The following is a 20,348-nucleotide window of genomic DNA, read 5'->3' as shown; positions in this document are numbered from 1 at the left end:
CCCAGGACCCTGTCTGGACGGCTTTTGAATATCTCCAAGAAAGGAGACTCCATAATCTCTCTGGGAAACCTGTTCCAGTGCTCCGTTACCCTCAACAGCAAAGAAGCTTTTCCTTATGCACAGATGGAACTTCCTGTGTTTCAGTTTGTGCCTGTTACATCTTGTCCTATGCGGGCACCACTGAAAAGAGTCTGGCCCCGTCCTCTTTACACCGTCCCTTCAAATATTTATATGCACTGATAGGATCCCCCTTCAGTCTTCTCGAGGCTGAACAGTTCCTGCTTCTAGTTATGTGCTACAGTTAGAAAAAAACGCAGGTGTTAGGTCTTAAGCAGTATAAGAAGACATGTTGAGAAGGAATGTACTTTTGACCTTAATTATTATCAGCTATAAATGAGTAAATTTTTCTGTAGAATTCAAAATATCATATTCTGATTATGTCATGTTGTAGATAATAGATGCCTGCATAATCTGTTTTTTGTATAATAGAAGCTAAGACTGCACTTCTTAATTTCAGATTATTCGTAATCTAAAGTTGACAATTGAGGATGAGCTCTCAAGAGTGAATAGTCTGAAGGAGAAAACATCTCTAAGGTAAATGACTGGAACTGGAGGTAGATGGGAAGGTAAATGGATGCACTGGTTATGTCAGTAGCAAAAGCTGTCCATTTACGAGTTAAACAGCACAAATCAAGCTGCTTCACTTGCAGTATATTTAAAAAATTTTACTGATTCAGGTGTATATAAACATATTGTTAAAAATGCACAGTATCTTCATCTAAGACATCAGGGAGAAAAGACATTATGGTGTACATACAGTTTGCTGATATGTTTAAAAAAAAAAGAATAGACCTGCGTTTAAAAAAATGTTTGGCAGGCTTCTAACATTTTACACTTCCTCCTCTTCCCTTACAAGTAGAAATAAACTGGGGAAGTAACAGCTTAAATCTTTAAAAAAAAACAAACAAACAAACCAAAAAAAACCCTTTCTCATCTTCAGCAAAGATGCTTTTTGTGGCACAGATATCTAAGAAGAAATTCCTGGAAACTCCGCTTACCATGTTGCCCTCCTTAGAAATTGCAAACATAAAATTTCTATACTTGAATGTTAGGAAAAGAGCAGGGAAGAAATGTGTCACAGCTGTGGTTTAGCTGACCCTCTGCAGTTTGGTAGGAGGACTTGACTCCACAAGGTAGGAGTCCTTGTGGCAGGAGGACTGCAAATGCTAGTGTATATAGGGTACGCTCAGAAATGATAAGGGAAAGAATAAGGATGCTGTCAGGTTGTTTGTTGCTGATGTTTTAGTTCATGGACAAGAGCAAGAGCTGGTGCTAGTGATGGCTGTTATTTGCGTAAATGTCTGTTGAAAGAGCATGATGCGTAGTCCGTTAGGTTATTGGAACATGTTGAGGGACCCATTTCGTTTAAGGACATGGAGCCACTCCTGGGGAGAAGGGGCTGTTTTGCATTGAATTCTGACTAATGCAGAGGAATGAAGCTGAAAGATCACTACTTACACTCAAAGTACGAAACATTAAGTAGTTGATTAATGTGTGAAAGGAAGAGTCATAGAATACGGGTAAAAGAATTTTTGAAAGCATCCTATAGTAAACTCAGTGAATTGGTGGGTAGGGCCTCATTTAAAGATAATGTGAGTAGTGAAGAAGAAGAATTTCAGAGAAGTTCTTACTTAAATGCACGGTGGCAAACTCTCCCAACCTAGAGGAAAGCAAAAAACAATACAAAGTCAATTGTGTTTGCACGGGGAGACCTTCTAAGGACCTGAAAATGAAAAACAGATGGTTAGAAGAGGAATAAAGGAGACCTGATAAAGGATGAGTATAAAGGCCTTGCATGGTGGTGCCGCTCCAAAATAACATTGAAGCTGAAAAAATTACAACTGGTAAGGTGCAAGAAACTTGAGACCATTTCCATAAATGTAAAATACCAAAGAAGAAAGGATAGGTGCATTCCTGAATAGAGAAAAAAGAGAAGAAATGCTTCAGAGAAGATGGGCTGTTCAATAGTGCATATGCTTCAGTTTTCACAAATTGTTAATGTTGACTAGATGGTTAGCAAAGCAATTCGTTTGAATAAAGTCATGTTTACAGTTCTGCTAGCTTAATTATTGTAAAAGTACTTAAGAGATGTTACTAGCTTTTATTTGGGAAAGAAAATGGAGCTGTTTGTTAGTGTAATGATAAAACAAGAAAAGAATATATAGGTTTTGGGCTTCAATTATGGTTTTTTCCTTCAGGATTTTTGGAGAGGTTTTTTTCTCTATGAGGAAAATTTGATGGAATTAAACCTGTTATTGATGAGAACTCCATAAATAAATATTGGAGTACTCTGTGTGTGAGAGAGGAAGCTAGGAGAGTTTTTAAATATAAATGTGAAGATAAACAAATAACCAGATCTGTTAATAGGCTGTTAACATGCCAATTTTCAGTGCTCTTTTTGTCCACAAGTGAAGGAATGAAATAGGTAATTAACCTCTTTTTTTTTTTTTTTTTTTTTTGCCTGTTTATGTACTGCAGGAATTTTGTCCTAAAAATGATGTGTATCTCAAAGTGTCAGAGTGATTTAGATCATCCTGGTGACTTTCATAATCTTTTTTATCTTTTTTCTAGTTTCTTCATGAATACTAATGAGATTACATCTTTGTTAAAAAATATGGGGAAGATTGAATGGGGAAAAACAACAAAGTAAGCATTTTTTTTAATAAAGAGGATGGGTACAGTAATTTACCTAGTCATCTAGCAGTTAAATGTTTATTAGAGATTTAAAAAAAAAAAAGTCCGTGTATGCTTCTAAGAGTATGATAACAAACCAAAGCAAAACTTATGATGTTGGCATTTTGGTTGCCATTCCAGCTAAACCAGTTAGTGTTTCGGTGGTGGCATTTCAGTCTTACGTGTGTTTCACCCAGCTATTTTTACTGTATCATTTAAGTTATGTACTGAAGACTTACTTTTTAATGATGGATGCTATTCCAGCTTTGGCATTTAATGCTATAATAGAGATGTTTATAATTTCAGTATATGAAAATTGCTTCATGTAAGTGTAAATACATCTGGAAAATCTACAGCAAATACTGAAATTTACAGTATTTCTGCTTCATAGTCTAAATGCCAATTATGGCAAATGTCAAAATAATTGATTTAAGATTAACCTTAACCAGAAAAAAAACCTGACTTTTCTTTAATTAGACCCCTTTACTTTTCCTGCGGTCTTTCTCAAAAACTTGAGAAAATAAAATGGAATGGAATTGCTGTTAAAATGTAAGGGAGGCCTATTGTTATCACTGGTAATCTGAGAAAAGGGTTGTCACATACTGTAATAATACTTGGAAATCCTGCAGATTACAGTACAGAGTAACTGCCAGCATCTAGCATGCCTTTTGTTTTTAACATAAACTGTCTGTCACATTACTAATGTTTTTCAGATAGTTTGTTTGTACTTATGGGTGCTATTTGGTCATTTAAGCAGGGGCAGCTCATGTTTGTGCTGACCTGTGCCCAAGGATAAAAGGAGGATTTCCTCTATAGAGGGGTGATGAACTAAATTCTGCATACTGTTTTGTAGCAGTTTGCAGATCATTCTTGGAATCTCTTGCTTAGATTGAGGAATAATTTCTCAAAGAATGAGTGGCCCTCTCTTTATCTGTGATTTATTATGACATTGGCAAAAGTGTTAAAAGTGCTTTAAGGAAAATCTGTTTATGTACAATGGCCTGAATAACCTATGCTGCTCTCTTGTATGTTTATGGTGTCAGAAATCTCCCAAGGTATCATATATTACAGTTTGGAATAACCCAGATTTGACAATCTTGAAAGCATGCTGTAAAAAAATCTCTCTTTCAATATGAAGTATAGTATACTGTAGTGCATAGTCTATAGTATAAAGTGGTCCCTTTTAAAAAAAGTTAAAAGAGAACAATGTTCAATTAGGAAGGATCAGTTCCAGCAGAGGCCTAGTTTTTTCTCCTTCATAGGATTCAGAAATAGTTCTACTGTTTTGTTGTCTTGGTATTCAAAAATATCATACAATTTTTTGAGAAATACCAATTTTTTAATTGAAAATTTTTTTTATTTTATATTTTTATTGAAAATATTTTATTAATTTTTTATTGAAAGTTTCAATAAATATTGAAATTATTAAAATAACTTCTGCTGTTTCCGCCAGTTTTTATGAGGTATTTTCATAGTATTGTGATCTGTTTTTTAAAAGGAAAAAAAATGCTTTAACTTGCCTGCTTCTCTGAAAACAAACCCAATTCTATTAATTCCTGTCTCCAAATAGATGTTTTCCCAAATATAGTGAAGACGATGGACAACACACTCTTAGGCCTGATGACAAAGAAGAAATACCACCAGGCTGTGATACTCATTTTTCTGTAGACAATACCTTTCCAGCACTTACCAGAGAAAGGAAAATAAAGGCTCTTGCAAAACTTGGTGTTCATGAAGAAGTGAAAAATACTCGAGTACAAGAGTTACTTACTATGATACATCGTCAGAATATTCCTGTTCTACCCAAGACTCTGTCCAGCCCTGATGTCATAATAGAAGAAATAATTGAAGATGATGAGGAAGGTAGGTTGCTTAACACCTGATGCTTTCAATATTCAGTTGTCAGTCATAATGTCATTTATCCATAGCATGTTTGTAGTCAAACTCAGCGCTCATACAGACTCTTTCATGGCTCCTGCATTTCACTTTCCCTTGCTTTGAACTTCTGTGGTTTCTTTTTTTCCTTCCCTTAGCTTGGCTTAGGGAGAACTTTCTTACAACTTTTTTCTAGTAGCTGTCATCATAAGTTTCTGTGTCTTCCTGGAAAAGTCTCCTTGACTATCTTAGTTGTTACAGTCCTTCCTGGAGTTTCTAACATTGTCTTATCTTAACTAGCARCAACAGTAAGTTCTTCAGTTTGTCAGTTCTTCTCTGAACTGATTAGTAGAGTGTAGCTAGCAGGTCCAAGGAAGTGATCTTAGGCTCTGTGATACCGCACTGGAGTGCTGTGTCCAGTGTTGGACCCTGCAGTACTGAAAGTCACTGGTCTACTGGAGCAGGTTTCAGCAGAGTCAGCCAAGCTAGCTAGGAGCTGGAGCACATGAAGCGTGAGAAGAGGATGAAGGAACTAGRGTTCTTCAACCTTAAGAAGAGGAGGCTTCAAGGGGAACTTCATGGCTGTCTACAGCTACCTGTTTGGTGTATATAGAGAAGTTGGAGCCAGATTTTTCTAGGAGGTACATTGATAGGACAAGAGGCAACAGACACAAGTTGGAACGTGGAAAATTACAATTAGATACTAGGAAGAACATTTTACTGTGAGGGTGGTCTAACACTGGCACAGTTTGCTGAGAGATGTTGTGGAAACTCCATCTTTGGAGGTGTTTAAGGCTCTGTTTAGCCCAAGTCTAAGAATCTCTTTTTATTTTCAGATTGCCTTTTAGGAAATTATCAGGTTTCCCTACCTTACTTCCCTTTTTAACAACTTTTGAATATTATGGAGGCATGTATCGTAATCTTCCATTGCTGTGCAGCTGACCTTAACATCTTAAGGTTTTTAAACTTTTTTTGTGTTCATGCTGCCTGCAGCCATCTTGTTTACAATTCTTTCTGCTGATTCTGTTATTTCAGCTTTTTTACCCAGACTATTCAAATAATTGTTGCCATTGAACTATTACCATTTGTTATTCATAAAATTTAATGTTGACAAGCCATGTTTCTCCAAGTGCTTTTACATATGTATATTCCATTCTGAGTGCATATACATATCACATGCTCAAGTTTGGAGACTTTGCCTTGGCAGTGCCTGTACAGCAGATAACCTGTTTTTCCTTTTGGTCTGCATCAAGGAAATAATAGACAAAACACAGTTCCTTTCATTTGCCATTGGTAAATGGCAAAGTTTTGCTGGTAGACCATAGCTTTGACTTTATAACCACTTTTGAAACTTGATTTTCTTTATTGATCAATCTTATTAGTGGCTCAATTTCCAGTTTGTCTCTTTGCTTCATGTTTAGACTATGCTACATCACTTGTGTGGCCAAATAAGCCTTAATCTCTGTTTCTGTTCAGGCATGATAGCATGTCTTCTTTCAGACCACTTTGCTTAGAACTTGATATTGTCAAGTTCTTGTCAATAGTCAGGAAGAACAGGGCGGTATGTATGTTTGTTGTTGTAAAAAGTTTAAACATTAGGTCTCTGACATTAGCCTACTGGGGTTGCACAAACTTGGCAGGCCAAGACATTTAACTCTTGAGGAAAGGAATTAATTACAGGGACCCTACTAGATGGAGGAACATTGCTTCACCAAATAATGTGCTGAATGCAGGTCCTTCACATTCTAGGCTAGGGAAAACAGCAAAAAGGCTTGTTTTATGTGCAAGGTAAATCTGTTGGGTCAGTTTTGAATTCCAGAGCATAAGACTCTGCCAGGTATAAGCTCACTGAGGATAAAAGATTCATATTCAGAAAAACAGTTGCTGGTGACCAAGATGACATTCTTTGAACCTAGACCTGGAAAGAGAAATTCAAGGAGAAAATATCCTCCTCATCATTTTTTTGAGGCTTACCTTTCTCAGCCATCCTCTTCTGAAATATACAAAGGCACACTCCTCCACAGCAGAACAGCAATGATCTGTTCAACTTATCATACTCCTCAAAGGTTTCAGAAATACAAACATAAGCTTTGTTATCTGTGCACTCTGACAACTCTTCTTAACAGTACAATGGCAGATTTGCATGTTGACTGTCTGTCACGCTGTCATGCTATGAAGGTTCGATAGCAACGACTGAGACAGTAATATAATAATAAAAAAGATGTTTATTTCCTCACACAAGTTCTTGGATTAGTAACATCCATTAAAATAATGCAATTACTAATTTAGGAAGGATAACACAAAACCATCAGTTACTAATTTAGAAAGGATAACCTGAAACCGTCGATTACTGCGTTATTAATGGGAAGGACTGCTTATCCCTACTTGAAAGCTTTCTTGTTCACTCTCCTAGTGAGAGGGCTCTCAACCTCGAGGAGTTACCTTAACCCAGCGTCCCAGGAAAAGGGGAGGGGGGGAATACTCACGGTCCAGCCGGAGAGGATGGTCAGGTCACGTTCCCGTCCCTGCTCAAACTCTCCTGGCTCCCAAGTCTCTTTTTATACGGCTGGGGCTCTGGGCAAGCACTGCTTTTGCTGACTTTTGCGAGTTTCACAATCGCAGGACTGTTTGTTTGTCTGCTTGGGGAGACCCTGCTAGCGAGGCAAGACCACAACACCTCCGTATTGCTTCTGCCCTCCCCGGGGGTCCGTGCAGATTCCAGGTGGCAAACCTCTTCAGTCTTGTTAATGCTGCCATTCCGCAGCCTTGCGCATGTCAGTCCTTGCGCATATCGGTTGGTAGACGACTTTAGTCCTGTTAAGTCCTCTGTTCAGCAGCTTTGTGCCCGTCAGCTCTTGTGCTATCAGTTCTTCTGCGTATCAATTGACAAACTTCAGTCCTGTTGACTCTTCACTCGCCCGTCACTGTCCATTCCTTTCATCAGTTTTTCCATGCCAAAACAGGAGTGATAAAGGCTCCCTGCATTGGTGTTGATACAATGCCTATACCCAGTTTCATTTCTGTGCCTCCTTTTCCTTCTTGGGAATCTTCTCAGGACATTGTGCACCAGCAAATTTTCTTCTTGCTTTTATCTCAAAAGGTAAGTTGGTATCACTAAGGAAAGTACTTCTGTAAGGTTCACTTCGAAGTGTTGTTCTTAATAAAATTATCATCCTTGCACCAAGCTAAAATGGTAATATGAATAACCAAAATTCTCCCTTTGGAACCAGATTATTGGTTTATACCTCTCCACCTTGAGAACACATGCTAGAGCTTTATCACCATACCATAGTACAAGAAATATTTGTGATGTCTGATCATCTTACTTTTCAGCAGTGCCACTGAGCACCACAGATGAGCTCAGAATAGGGAAAGAATAAGTTCAACAATGCTTTGGGGAAGTTAGATGTTCTCAAGTTGTATGAGCCTCAAACTTCAGTCAAGTGGCTGAATCAATTTCAGAATCGTCCGTGGCTGTTTTTGAGAATGTGAGGTACCAGAATACTAAACAGCGCATGCAGTACCTGATTTTAGAGAAAATGAAAGGACAACCTGGAGAATTGTTGATCAGTTTTCATTTACAGAAAGAAATTCATGTGATGTAAATTTCAGAGCTTGGGTACGGCTGTCTAAAATAGCTTATTCCAAAATCCCAGTGGACTTCACAACACACTTTCTGTCCAAACAAAATTTCTTCGAACTGGAGTGTAATACAAGTTTTGCATATCCTGGATCTTATATTTTTTATGTAGTTTGATAATCTTGGAATTAACACATGGGCTGGCCATGTGCATGTTTCACTGAGTGTGCATCTGCTCCAGTAACATCAGGTATGAAAATTTTTTCCTCCTCAGTACCCTTACAGAATCCTTAATTTCTCTTTAATGTATTTGCCTATATGTATACATACTTTAACTAACATAATTCATTAAACTTCTTTTAAAACAATAAACAAACAGAACTTCCCACAGAATGTCCTGAAGGTGAACGGAGGAAGAAACTCTTCCAAAAGAAAACACCTTTTGAACACAAAGCCGGTTAGTGGTTTTCCTATCTGGTAAATGGTTTAGTTTGTGGTGGTAGTTGCTTGTTGCAATTTTTGTTATTTAACTAAGTCTGACTAAGATCTGCTGTTGAAGAGAGTCATTTTTATAAGGAGCTGTTAGAGAAGACACTGAAATTAGTTGGAGAGTTGGACACACATTAGCATTCTAGTTGGAATCAGGAATGTATTATGAAGCAGATAGCCTGTTTTTGCTTATTTGTAAAAGCTGTCTTGGGACATGTGAACTGAATTCCTTCCAGGTGAAACTAGTCTGGGAGGTGCTTATAGTGTGGATGTCATTCTTGATACCAGCTGTGTTGCTCTGTAAATCCACTCGTTGTGCACTCCTTGCTAATGTAGGTACAGTCTTTAAGACTTGCCATAAAACCACTTAGTTTGAAGCTGCAGTACAGGAAGTCCCAAGCAACTTTCAGAAACTCAACATACGTAGTGTTTCTCAGCAGCTGGTAAATATTTGACTTAATGACATCAGTGCTGTCTGTGGCCAGTGCGACCTGTTTTTGTAGGTCAGTAATTTATATACTGAATTTTGAACTGCTGTCTTGTTCTCCCTCCTTCCCTGTTTAAGGTTCTGAATTATGAGTAAACGGAAGTGTATGAAAGTGAGAGTGTAATTTGAGGAAATAACTTATTCTCTCCACAGATTCTGTAGGCAGAATTTGTGCAGCACTTTGTTAAGCGTGATAGTAGTGATAAAAGTTGAAGAGTAGAGATTGCAGTATTGGGAAAGAAAGAAACTGACCTAAGACGCTGATAGAGGAAGAAATGGATGTAGAAAATACTGCTGCAAAAAGCTGTGCCTTACTCTAGGAAACAAAATAGTATTAGCAGAGGAATGAGATCAAGGAAATTGCATTGCTGTGTTTTATTACCTCAAGAGCATACAAATGCTCTCTCCCCTCTCCCCCATCAATTTCCTCTCCTGTAACTTGAGAATTCATTCATCAGTCTTAATGAGACTTGATAGAGTATTAAGGGATTCAAACAGTTAATGTTCATAATGAGTTCTATGGAAATAAGTAGTTAGCAGAGAAATTCTCTTAACACCTACACTGAAGTAAAGCTTTAGAGGTCAGAGAATTCACATAAAGAGGAAAAAAAAGTCATAAATATCACAACTCTCTGGTGTTTGAGCCTGTCTGGGCACTTAAGTGAGTCTCCCTCATGTATACGTTAGGAAAATAAGATCTTAAAGGTTAAATGATCATGATTCATAGAATGATCATGCTGTGATTGTATTTTTCAGCAGTACGCTAAAATACATATTTTATGCAATATTAGATCTTTGGGGATTATGGAAACTGTAATTTGAAGTATGATGGAACAAGTCTTTCATTCTCCCCTGCTAGTAGGGTTAGCTATCAGACAAATACATTTTTTGATAAATCTTTCAAATCCTTTTCAGGCACTTGTGTTTTGTTTGGGGGACGGGATGGGACAGGAGCAGTGGAGGTTACTTGAAGAAACATATTTGTACTGCCTAAATGTGAACAGACTTCAGCCATCTCTTCTGGATCCATCTGGTTCCAGTGATCCAGAACTGCCCTAGCTCCTGTCACTGTCTCTTGTGCTGGAGATACCGGACTCCACTGATCTATTGAAGAAGCTGTTAATACATGCTTTTCTTAGTTTATTTAAGACAGACTAGCTGAATCAGCAGATCGTTGGAGATGGTGACCTCCAGCAGGGGTGAGCCAGAAGAGTTTGTGTACCTGTAGCTTAAATCTTACAAATCATTCAGACTTACAGGCTCAGACACCATCTTAACCACTGGAGATGCCTAAGAATAATCTTAACCTCTATTCTGGGCATTGAATTTCCTAAGCTTCCAAGCACGGTCCTGTGTACATGCTCAGAATGTCTTGAATGCCAAATTCTTTATGCCATCTCTTGCCCGTGATCAGTTCTAGTTCAGAGATGGGCGCAGAGATGATTATGCTGTAGAATGCTGCATATCTGTTTGTTAGCTGTGCCCAGATCAGTCACTTACATGACATGGGTTCTAGTACAGATTGCAGCTGCTTTGGAGTGATGATGCTGTCCATTCTTTGCAGAAAGTTTTGTGGCTTAAAATACTCTTGCGGGAATTGAGACACTGGGCTTCTGAACCCTCCTGACCCATCCACCATTTTTGGTGACTAGCTTCAAAAGTGGACCCCCACGTTTTGGATCCCAGATCAAGGGAGGTGCCTGCAGTACAAGTAATATGGATGCTTAGCCAAAAGTACCTTTTTATCGAGGGTTCTGTTGGCTAGCTTTTGAATGTTTCTTGATCTTCATGCAACAGCACTGAATAACTATACAAAAGTGCTTATGATTTCTGTTTTTAAAGGTAGATATCTCACTTAGGCTAATTCACTTTCTTGCTTCTTTGCTTAAATAGAATACAAGCTTTGAATTACCTGCCTTAGTTCAAGAGCCTACTTTGTAGGCAGTGAGACAGTAAGCTTTTTGTTTTGTAAGGTGGCTCAAGGGAGGTAGATCTTGCTCTTTGTTCAAAAGAGAGGATTTAATCAGGGAAGTGAACATGACAGTTAGTTGAAACAAGTGTGAGCAGACTGTTGTGAGATTAAACTATTTGAGGTAATGAGAAGTGTCATGACTGATGCAACATAAACCTAATCGTATATGTATAATAATATCTATTGGTGTCACTTGGACTGTGTTTGACATCTATTTATGTCTTGTTCAGGCTCGACAGAACTCGTGTTTGTAAGCCACGTTATAAATCCATGCCACTTCTATATTCGGAGATACTCACAGAAGAAAGTAGCAGGTGTTTTGGAGAAGAAATTGAAAAACTTTTGTCATAGTACGAGTTCCTATCTCTGGCCTTCAGATGTTTTGGAACTAGGTAACTTAGTCACTTCCAAAGGCCTACATTAGCTTAAAATACCATCTTGCAGTATTTCTTCCTTAGTTCTCACTTCTAGAAGGTGTTTAGAAAACTTACAAAAATTATGTATTAATTTGAATAGACAGTAAAGTTTAATATTACTTTGGAATGTATCAGTTTTATTCTAGTAATACATTTTTTGAAAAATTTGGAGACTAAATTTGAGCTAGGGTACATTATGCAGAAGTGGGGAACTTGTGGAATATTTAGTTCTAAATGTTTTGATGTTGGGGTTATTGTGCACCAGGTAGGTGCCGGTTCTTTCCGGATCTTAGTAAGAAAGAATGCCCACTCAAATCTTTACATGTAATATGATGCTTAATCAGAATATTCAGAGATAGAACTGGAATGCAAGATTAGCAATTAAAATCATCTGATGGTGGAAGGCCTGAGATGATACAGAATTGAACAAACCTCTTAATCAGGACATGGAGCACTGTGTAGATCCTGTCCATGGTGAGGTTCACCAGCATTTTGGTCTTTAGAGCTCTTACAGGTTTTTCTTAGAATAAAACATCTGTATTTATTCATACTGTCAAGCAAAAGGATGTTCTCATGTGAACATGCTGCTTCAGTTTTAGATAAAGATGAGGTCACAGGTGGTACAATCACCGGTGCCAAGTGGGAGCTGCCTACGGGTTCCTCTGTTACAGTTAGCTGGACAAGTTTATCCTGCAGCCAAGGGATATGTGCAGCACAGCGCAGGCCGGTGCCTGCTCAGGTCAGCTGTTCTGTGAATCACTAAATCTTCAGTGTACAGTAGTCTTCCTGGTTAGGATCACTGCAGAGATTTTTAAATTTTTTTTCATAAAGGATTTTTTTATGTGAACTTGACTGAACTATTGCAAATAAACTAGACTTTCCTGGGTTTGGGTGTTTCAGTAATAGGTATAGAAGGTTTACCAGAAATATTTCTTAATGCAAGCCAACCACCTCCTAGCTGTACAGACATTGTGTAAATGAATGTGGGGAGAAAACTTCTATTGGATATCAAGACAAGGTTTTTAATGTCTTTGTATCTTTATTTTAGAGGTAGCACTCTTCTACCTTTGCAAAAGAGTGAAAGCAGTAGACCATTACATAGAACTGTAATAGCAGTACTTACAATGCAGGATATCTACAAATTCTGAATTTAGTCTGTTTTTTCATTTGCTTTTCTGTAGGTGCTAGAACTTTTATTAAGAGTAAAGAAAATGGAATGTGGTGCCGTGGAACTATCACTGAACTAGTTCCCCTAAAAAGTAAAAATGTGAGGAAGCCTTGTGGTTCAGTAAGATACAAAGTTTGTGATATTGCAGTGATGGAAGTATTCCTGATAGATTTTGGGAGTTCGGAAGTTCTAATTTTTTCAAGGTATGTTTACAGAGAGTGTTGTTTGTCAGCAGTTGTTGTCCTTTGACTGTAGTTTCTCAAGAGGATCTCTACTAAGAAACAAATCCTTAATCAGTAAATAAGCTTCATGCAAGCTGATAAATATTCATATGACACTAGTATTCTTTACATCTCTCTCTCAGAAAAATTGGAGGTGTATGTAAGTACACAAATGAACTAATCTTCACGTTAAAATGTTTAAGTTAGACTTGTATTGCAGAAAGAGAATGTGTGAGTTCTGAATGTTTAAGAACAAGAAATGCATTTTATTCAGGCACTAAACTTTCTAGATCTGTTTTAATCTCATGACATTATGCCAATTAAAGTTTGGGTTTTGCTCTTCTTTCAAACTGCTTTTATTTCCATTAGCAATAGATATGTTCCTGTTGAAAGGCCTGAAACTGCTGCCTTGCAAATTATTGACACAGATGATGTTTGTTTGTTTGTAAGAAAGCCTGATCAGCATATTGAGGCACAACTTGCTGCTATTCCTCCTTTAGCGGTACTGTGTTCATTGAAGGATATTGTTCCCAAAAATACGGTAAGTAAAAGATGTTCTTGCTATTTCATGAGATTTTTTTTCTGCTGAGAATTTATGTTAAAGAATTTAAATGCATAATTTACAATAGTCTTCTAGTATAAACAGAAAAACCCCATGAGGAGTAAAGAGTGTATATAAATTTATTAAATATTTATATTAAATGAAGACAGATGTCTGTAAGCTTGTTGCTTTCTAGCTATAAAAAGCCTGTGTTTACAGTGATACATTGCAGGTTTAAATCTCATCGCTTTTTTGCAGAGATGTTCTTTTGTCAAATTCAAAAACAAATGATAGAACTGAAGTTTTTATTTTATGGCTGTCTGATAGCTTCATGCAAATGGCAACTTTCAAAAATAATCAAAATAGAAAAATAATGGCTTTAGTTATTCAGGGAGCCTACTGGGGTTATCCTTTATTACTTGAAATCTTGTGCCCTATGTTAAAAAGTGTCATTTGTTTCTTTTTTTTAGTATAAAACCAAATTTAAAACTTTGAGCCCTTATTCCCCTAGGAAAGGACATAAATGGCAGCTTTTTTTCTTCAGTGTTCACTCTTATTTATTCGGTTACTTTTTGCAGCATTCACAGGGGAATGCGTATGTCCAACGCAGTTGTGTATTTCTGACAATATAACTGCTGGTGTCTTTTACTAGTCTGAGATCATCTGAAATAGCTTTAAATAGGACAGATCTGGAACAAACTCCACAAATCTGAATAAAATGTCCCATCCCGTCGTCCCCCCCCCCACCATGGGCTTGGATCTTCAAACCTAAAAAACACAAATTTGAAGTACCAAATGAGAAATGCATTAATTTGATTCAAGAGAATTAAGTTTAGACAAGCTATTTCAAGGTAGATAAAATGACACAAAGGATGTTGTGGAGAGGAAGAATATGTAAGTTGAATGAACAGCTGTAGCGTGTTATACATTTGTTTAAAGATATAAAAGGGAAACGATAAATTTTCAGACAGCTTAGAGCAAAAATGTAAGTAGTGAGATAAAACTGCATGTTGGCAATTCTAGTCTGTCTGTCAGGAAAATCAGAAGTATTGAGTTTAAAGAAAGGATGGTACAAATTACAACCCTTTGTTCTAACTCAATTTTATGCAGTTAAAAACATTTATAAATCCATCACAAAGAATACTGTCTTGTGCTGTCCAGACTGCAGACTAGACAATCTTGATAGGTCTCATAGGTGGGTTAAGTATTCCATCTGTACAGGTGTGTATGTATTCACTTCCCTGCTTCCCTTCACCCGTCCCTGATTTGGAAGTCCCAGACATCTTGAATAACTTTTTTTCCTTCTGCTTAACACAGAGTGAAGGTTGGGGACAGGAAGCAAAGACAGAATTTTTAAAAATGGTAAATAATAAAGTTGTTTTAATGAGCATATTTAGAGAAGAGGACGGTGTGCTCATTGTGGATCTGAAAAAACCTCCATTTAACAAAATAAGCAATAACATGCCAGTGTCTCTCAAGGATGCATTAGTTTTTTTAGACTTGGCAAGGTACGTGTTTTCTTTTAGTTTATGCTCTTATGCCATCAATGATAATTGCATAATACTTTTAAAATTAAGAAATTTACCAAGCAAATTATTTTTGCAGTGGTTGAGATTTATTAATCTTCAGCAATATCTGAACCTAACTTTTTACACCTTTGCTAATAAACATTGTTGCATGTTCATTTTCACTACTCAGGGCTTTATTTGGATAACAGATCTTAACTCATTTTAGAAAATGACAAAAATTAAGTTCCTGTATAGGTTTGGTGAGATTAATGGCAAGGATGTGAAAGGAGAAGCTTAGTGCCCCCCACCAACAGAAAAGAATGCAAAAATCAGCCTTTGTCTTTTTGGTTTGGCTGGTGACAACCAGGCTAGTCAACACGTGCGGCTTCCAACCATCCACGTGATGTGATGCATGTAGCTCAACAAATAACTAAAGATCGGGCATAAGGGGAGCTTGCTGGCATCACGGCAGAAGAGAGCGCTGCTTTGGAGGGACTAGTGGAGGTCCACAGGCAGGGGATAGAGAAGAACATGAGTGTTAGATTTGGGATTTGGGCGCAGGGGTATCGTATGCAAATCTGTAGGAAATTAGAGTTCATTCTGCTGCACACAGAGCAACTTATTTGTTTGTATTTATAAATATTTACTCAGAGTAAAAAATAAATTACCTCTCACTGATCTCTCCATCTACATGCCTCTGGTAATCACTTTTTTTCTCAAAATGGTTTTGTCAATGTAATGAGTTCTAGTCTTTTGCTTTAATTTTTTTAAATGATTTAAATGCACAGTACTGCTTTCCAAATGAAAAAATCTGTTTTAAGGCCAGCTGCTATATTACATTTGTGGAGGGAGAAGCACTAAGGTAGAGAAATTTGGTTGGGCAGACTGCAAGAAGGCAAGTTCAGACTATTCATACAAATGTGGATGAAATTATTTTTAAGAGACCATTCTGCATTTTTCATGAGAAATTTCACATCTGGATATGAAAGGTTTCCTGCTTAGTTAATTTTGGCAGAATTTATTCAAAATCTCTTTTTGTTTACTTTAGATTTAGATCACAGCTTCCCAGTGAATTAGAAAATAATGTAATCTTGCGGTATAGTCCACCTAAAATACCACAAGAAACAGAAGTCGTCTCTGTTGTAGTTTGTCATATTAATAGTCCTAGTGATTTCTATCTCCAATTGGTAAGTTTAGAAATAAGTTCTGTTAAAATATTTGTACAGAGGTTTATTTAAGTGTTGAACTACTTAGAGTCCACATTAAATGACCTCAGATTTCCATTAATTTTTAGCAAAATTCTAAAAAGTTAACTTTTTTTTGGTCACTGTCTTGTTACATGCTTAATAGCTATGTGGGTACATAGAGTCTTACTGTTTAGCGTGATGACTGAACAGGTCATTATTAAAAAATTGTTAGGTTCTTTAATTCACTTTGCATGTTCATAACCATCATTTAATTTGGGAGGATGACAAGTGCACTACTAGATAAAACATCCATTTAAAAAAATATATCATTGTGAAAATTCAGAATGTTCTTAGCCTAATGTGTGTGTGTTACAGGAGGTTTTGTTTTTCATATTTTAGATGGATAGCCTGGATTTTTTAGCTCTTCTAAAGAAAATTGAGGAGATATACAAACATGAGGGTAGGGAAAATTTGGAGATTGTCTGCCCAGTTGAAGGGCAAGCCTGTATTGCAAAATACAAACATGGAATTTGGTGCAGAGCGCAGATTATAGGTGAAGTATTGATATTTTTTTTCCCCACTGTATTGATATTTTTTTTCCCCACTGTATTGATATTTTTTTTCCCCACTGTATTGACGACTTTTTTTTTCCCCACTGTAATGTTAAGTTGCAAAATTAGAAATGACACTGAGTCACACACTGGATATGAATAATAACAAACAGTAATTATTTTTATAGGGAATTTTTATACCGACAGCTAGCTTCATAAATTTCATCATACTAGTGCATGTTATGTTCTCTTCTTTTGCTATTAATAGATTGTTTTATATATATATATATTCTTAAGAATATATGAGAGGCAGTACATTTCACTTTCTATAAACTATTGAAATTCCATTATATAATTACTGTTAATAATATCTTTTCACTTATTACAATTTCAGTTTACAAATCTGTCTTTTATATCCAATCTCTGAGTGTAAACTGTGTAGAAGAGAATCAAACAAAATGCCCACTGCACTTATGTGGAGGAATGGTTAGATCAAAAGGGCCATGATCTGTTAAAAGTGAGCAATCCCGCCTACGATTACATAGAATAAGGTTCAGCATGTGGGCAAGCTGCTGTCCTTGAAGTCTCCTCTAAACGATGAAAACAGGAACATCGCCGGTGTCGACATCAAGAAAAGGGGAAGCAGCACACAGCTCTGACCGCAAAGCTAGTAACACAAGCAGTCGCCCGACACCAATCCTGTCGCGGCACATCGCGCGTATACAGGGGGCCTTAACCAACAGTAGCATTGTTACTAACGCAAGCTTCTGCTCATTGTCTATATATACTCTGTAAAAGCTTGAATAAAGAGAGAACGACCATACTCATATTGAGACTCATCGTTACTCCGGGCCCGTCCCCCACTCCGACACACTTAAATTCCAGGGATAGGTAGCAACCCGTTATCCCTGTAGCAATTCCAAAGTTTCTTTCAAAATGAAAGCTGTGATGGCATCTTAAGTTGTCATTGTGAGTAGTGTGGTGTATTTAACAAGCCTGCATGTGTACTTTCTTGTATACTTGGTACATACTTAACATGCCACTGTCTCTCTCATAAAATTGCAAGATGGCAACCAAACAAGATGGACCAAAATGTTAACTGTATCATTTCAGGAATCCCACAGAGCTGGCTTTTAAAGACTATAGTTTTGAATTGGGATATAAAATATTTCAAAATGTGACATTTCATGCTTATAGGATGTAAATGTGGATTTTGCTTTGAAACTGACAACTTTTTTTTTATTTATATCTAATACTTATTTTCTGTTTTAGTAACTTAAAAGTTTATCTAATGTTATGATTTCTGGGTTGTTTTTCTTGAAGGGCTGCCAAGTCATCAGGAGGTTGTGGTAAAATATGTTGACTTTGGCAACATTGCTAAAATAAGTCTTAAAGACATATACAAAGTAAAAAAGGAATTTCTGAGCTTTCCAGAAAAGGTAAGTTAATGCTTGCCCATAATAAATATTGAAAATAAATAGACTCTCAAAGGATGGAGGGGGAAAGAGAGGATTGTGCACTTTCTGAAGTAAATAAAATGTTAAGCAAGTAAGAGGTTGTTACAATTTCTTTTCAAATGGGTTTATGATGAGGCATTTGAAGTGTGTTTTGAGTGCAATCTGAAAACCTTTTTTTTTTGTGATGTTACTTGGTTTTGAATGAAATTAGAGTTTACCTTGGGGTGTTTTTTTTGTTTTTGGGGGGGTTTGTTTTTGTTGTTTGTTTTTTAATGCCTTGTCCTATTCCGTAGATAGCCCAACTAATTTTTACATTCTTTAACTTTCAAACAATGATCTAATAATGCTCTTGGAGGTGGGTTTTTTGTTGTTGTTGTTGTTTTGTTTGTTTTTTTTAAGGCATTTAGAGTTTGAGGTTTTCTTAACATTGGATCTTGTAGAAGTGTTTTTGGTTTTTGACAAGGGGCAAATCTGAATGGGAAAGGAAAAGGGTTTTTTTTGTCAAAAATGCACGTAAGTAGAAAATTTTTTTTCAGCTGTTCAGTAGATGGTTCTAGTTGCCAACTACAATTATACTAAACTGAAAAACTTCATATGTCAGTGGGTGTGTTTTTTAAACCTGTAGGCACCAGAAGTAGTAATTATTACAATTAAGGTTAACCAGTACCAGTTACTGAAACAGGGTTTAGTTGCTTATATTTTGAACAGCTCTTGCTGGGGAAAGTTTCAGCCAAAATCATTCAGCTGTTTTTGACAGCAAGGGAGAGGAAATGCTCTGAAAATGGTAAAAGGTTCTTGCAGTTGCAGTGTTTTGATGCTTCCTATCAGAGTGATTAATGAATAAGGGTGTTGAGTTGATGTGCATTATCCCATCATTCCATTTGGTTGCTTATTACTGACCAAACATACRTCCTCAGAAAAATCTGTTAGGAGTTTGTCAGCCATTGAACACATTACTATTTGGTCTCCTCACTTTCAGCATAAAGGAGAAGGGACTAAAGAGTACACGTGCAGAAGGATGTAGAGCCCCTAGAGAATGATTTACAAAACCTCGAACCAGTCAGCTGTCAAATTTCTGTGTTCTTCTGTCATCTGTAGTTTACTATGAAACACTTTGGCAAGGTGTTTAAACCTGAAGTTTGCATAAAAAATAGCTTTCTATTGCTATTGGTTCTTTAAATTCAAGTAGTAGAAAGATCTCCAAGAGTTAGTGTGCTTATGTGTTGCTATGCTTTCATACCTTTTCATTTTTTAAAAAATAATTTATGAAGGGTTTAAAATTCCTTGAAACATGAATGAACACAAGACTGCAAAATCAGGTGTTCTGAAGGTAAGAAATGCAGAGTTGAGGTTGCTTTTGCAAGTCTGTCCTGTTGCATGTAAGCATTGACAGGTCTTCATCACATGATCACGTTGTATTGCCCCAAATGTAAGTTGGTAAGAGATTTAAATTAGACTGTTATAAGAAAAACTGGACTTTCAGCGCATTTTACAGCTATCTTAACAGACTCAAGTGGTGCAGAAGTCTTGCCAAGACTGGAAAGGGCAAAACTGTGTAATATGAGTTGGCCTTAGCATCCATGGCCCTTTTTTTCAAAGGTTATCTAATTTATCAGCCCACTTCATTTTCCTGTTCCTGACTGCTTGTATCCTAAGAATATCTGCACAAAATACTCTTATTTCTATTGCCCTATTCTTTTTCTCTCCCTTGTCGCCCACCTTTGTTAACTCTTCTTACTTTTGATGTGACAATTTGCTTAAAAAAGGAACTTTTTAATCTTTGTTTCAAAGTACTTCATTTTTTTCTGATTTCCTGTCTGTCTTTTTTTGTGTATCCTAATTAATACCTTTCCAAACTTTCTTTGGCAATTTTCTGACATAGTTACTGTGGAACTGAGGTGTCTGCCTGTAGTCTTTCAGACTTATACAATGATGCAATCATGCTAACCTTAGATGATTTGAGCCTGTATATTACATTCAGATCAGCAAAACCGGATGAAGGTTTTCTTTTTCACTTCTGTGCAGTAGTCATTCTTGATTTTTTTGCAGCCAATTCTATACCTAACCATAAAGGGAGTCAGGGAGAAGTAAAGCACTTTATATTTCAGCAAGAACATAATCTGAATTTGAGGTTCATGTCCTGCTGCAGGCTGTGAAGGGACC

The 20,348-nt window shown here is 36.8% G+C and overlaps 2 protein-coding genes across 3 annotated transcripts in view; one reads left to right on the top strand and one right to left on the bottom strand.

Moving 5' to 3' along the window:
• The window catches only part of PSPC1 (paraspeckle component 1), a 592,911-nt gene that overhangs the window by 377,589 nt on the left and 194,974 nt on the right, over positions 1 to 20,348 (bottom strand). The gene's annotated exons all lie outside the window — the stretch shown is intronic.
• RNF17 (ring finger protein 17) overlaps positions 1 to 20,348 on the top strand; it is a 58,838-nt gene that overhangs the window by 11,379 nt on the left and 27,111 nt on the right. The window contains exons 9-19 of the mRNA XM_026070537.1: positions 518 to 594; positions 2,632 to 2,706; positions 4,304 to 4,596; positions 8,568 to 8,645; positions 11,367 to 11,528; positions 12,734 to 12,923; positions 13,311 to 13,482; positions 14,800 to 14,990; positions 16,039 to 16,177; positions 16,577 to 16,730; positions 18,052 to 18,167. Of these exons, the coding sequence (XP_025926322.1) occupies positions 518 to 594; positions 2,632 to 2,706; positions 4,304 to 4,596; positions 8,568 to 8,645; positions 11,367 to 11,528; positions 12,734 to 12,923; positions 13,311 to 13,482; positions 14,800 to 14,990; positions 16,039 to 16,177; positions 16,577 to 16,730; positions 18,052 to 18,167 (1,647 nt within the window). The remainder of the gene's footprint in view (positions 1 to 517; positions 595 to 2,631; positions 2,707 to 4,303; positions 4,597 to 8,567; positions 8,646 to 11,366; positions 11,529 to 12,733; positions 12,924 to 13,310; positions 13,483 to 14,799; positions 14,991 to 16,038; positions 16,178 to 16,576; positions 16,731 to 18,051; positions 18,168 to 20,348) is intronic.

The sequence above is a fragment of the Apteryx rowi genome, unplaced genomic scaffold, assembly GCF_003343035.1.
Source record: "Apteryx rowi isolate R43461 unplaced genomic scaffold, aptRow1 scaffold_311, whole genome shotgun sequence".
In the NCBI taxonomy this organism is placed as follows: Eukaryota; Metazoa; Chordata; class Aves; order Apterygiformes; family Apterygidae; genus Apteryx; species Apteryx rowi.
Note: the sequence above shows the minus strand (reverse complement) of the source record. Positions and strands in the feature narration are given on the sequence as shown.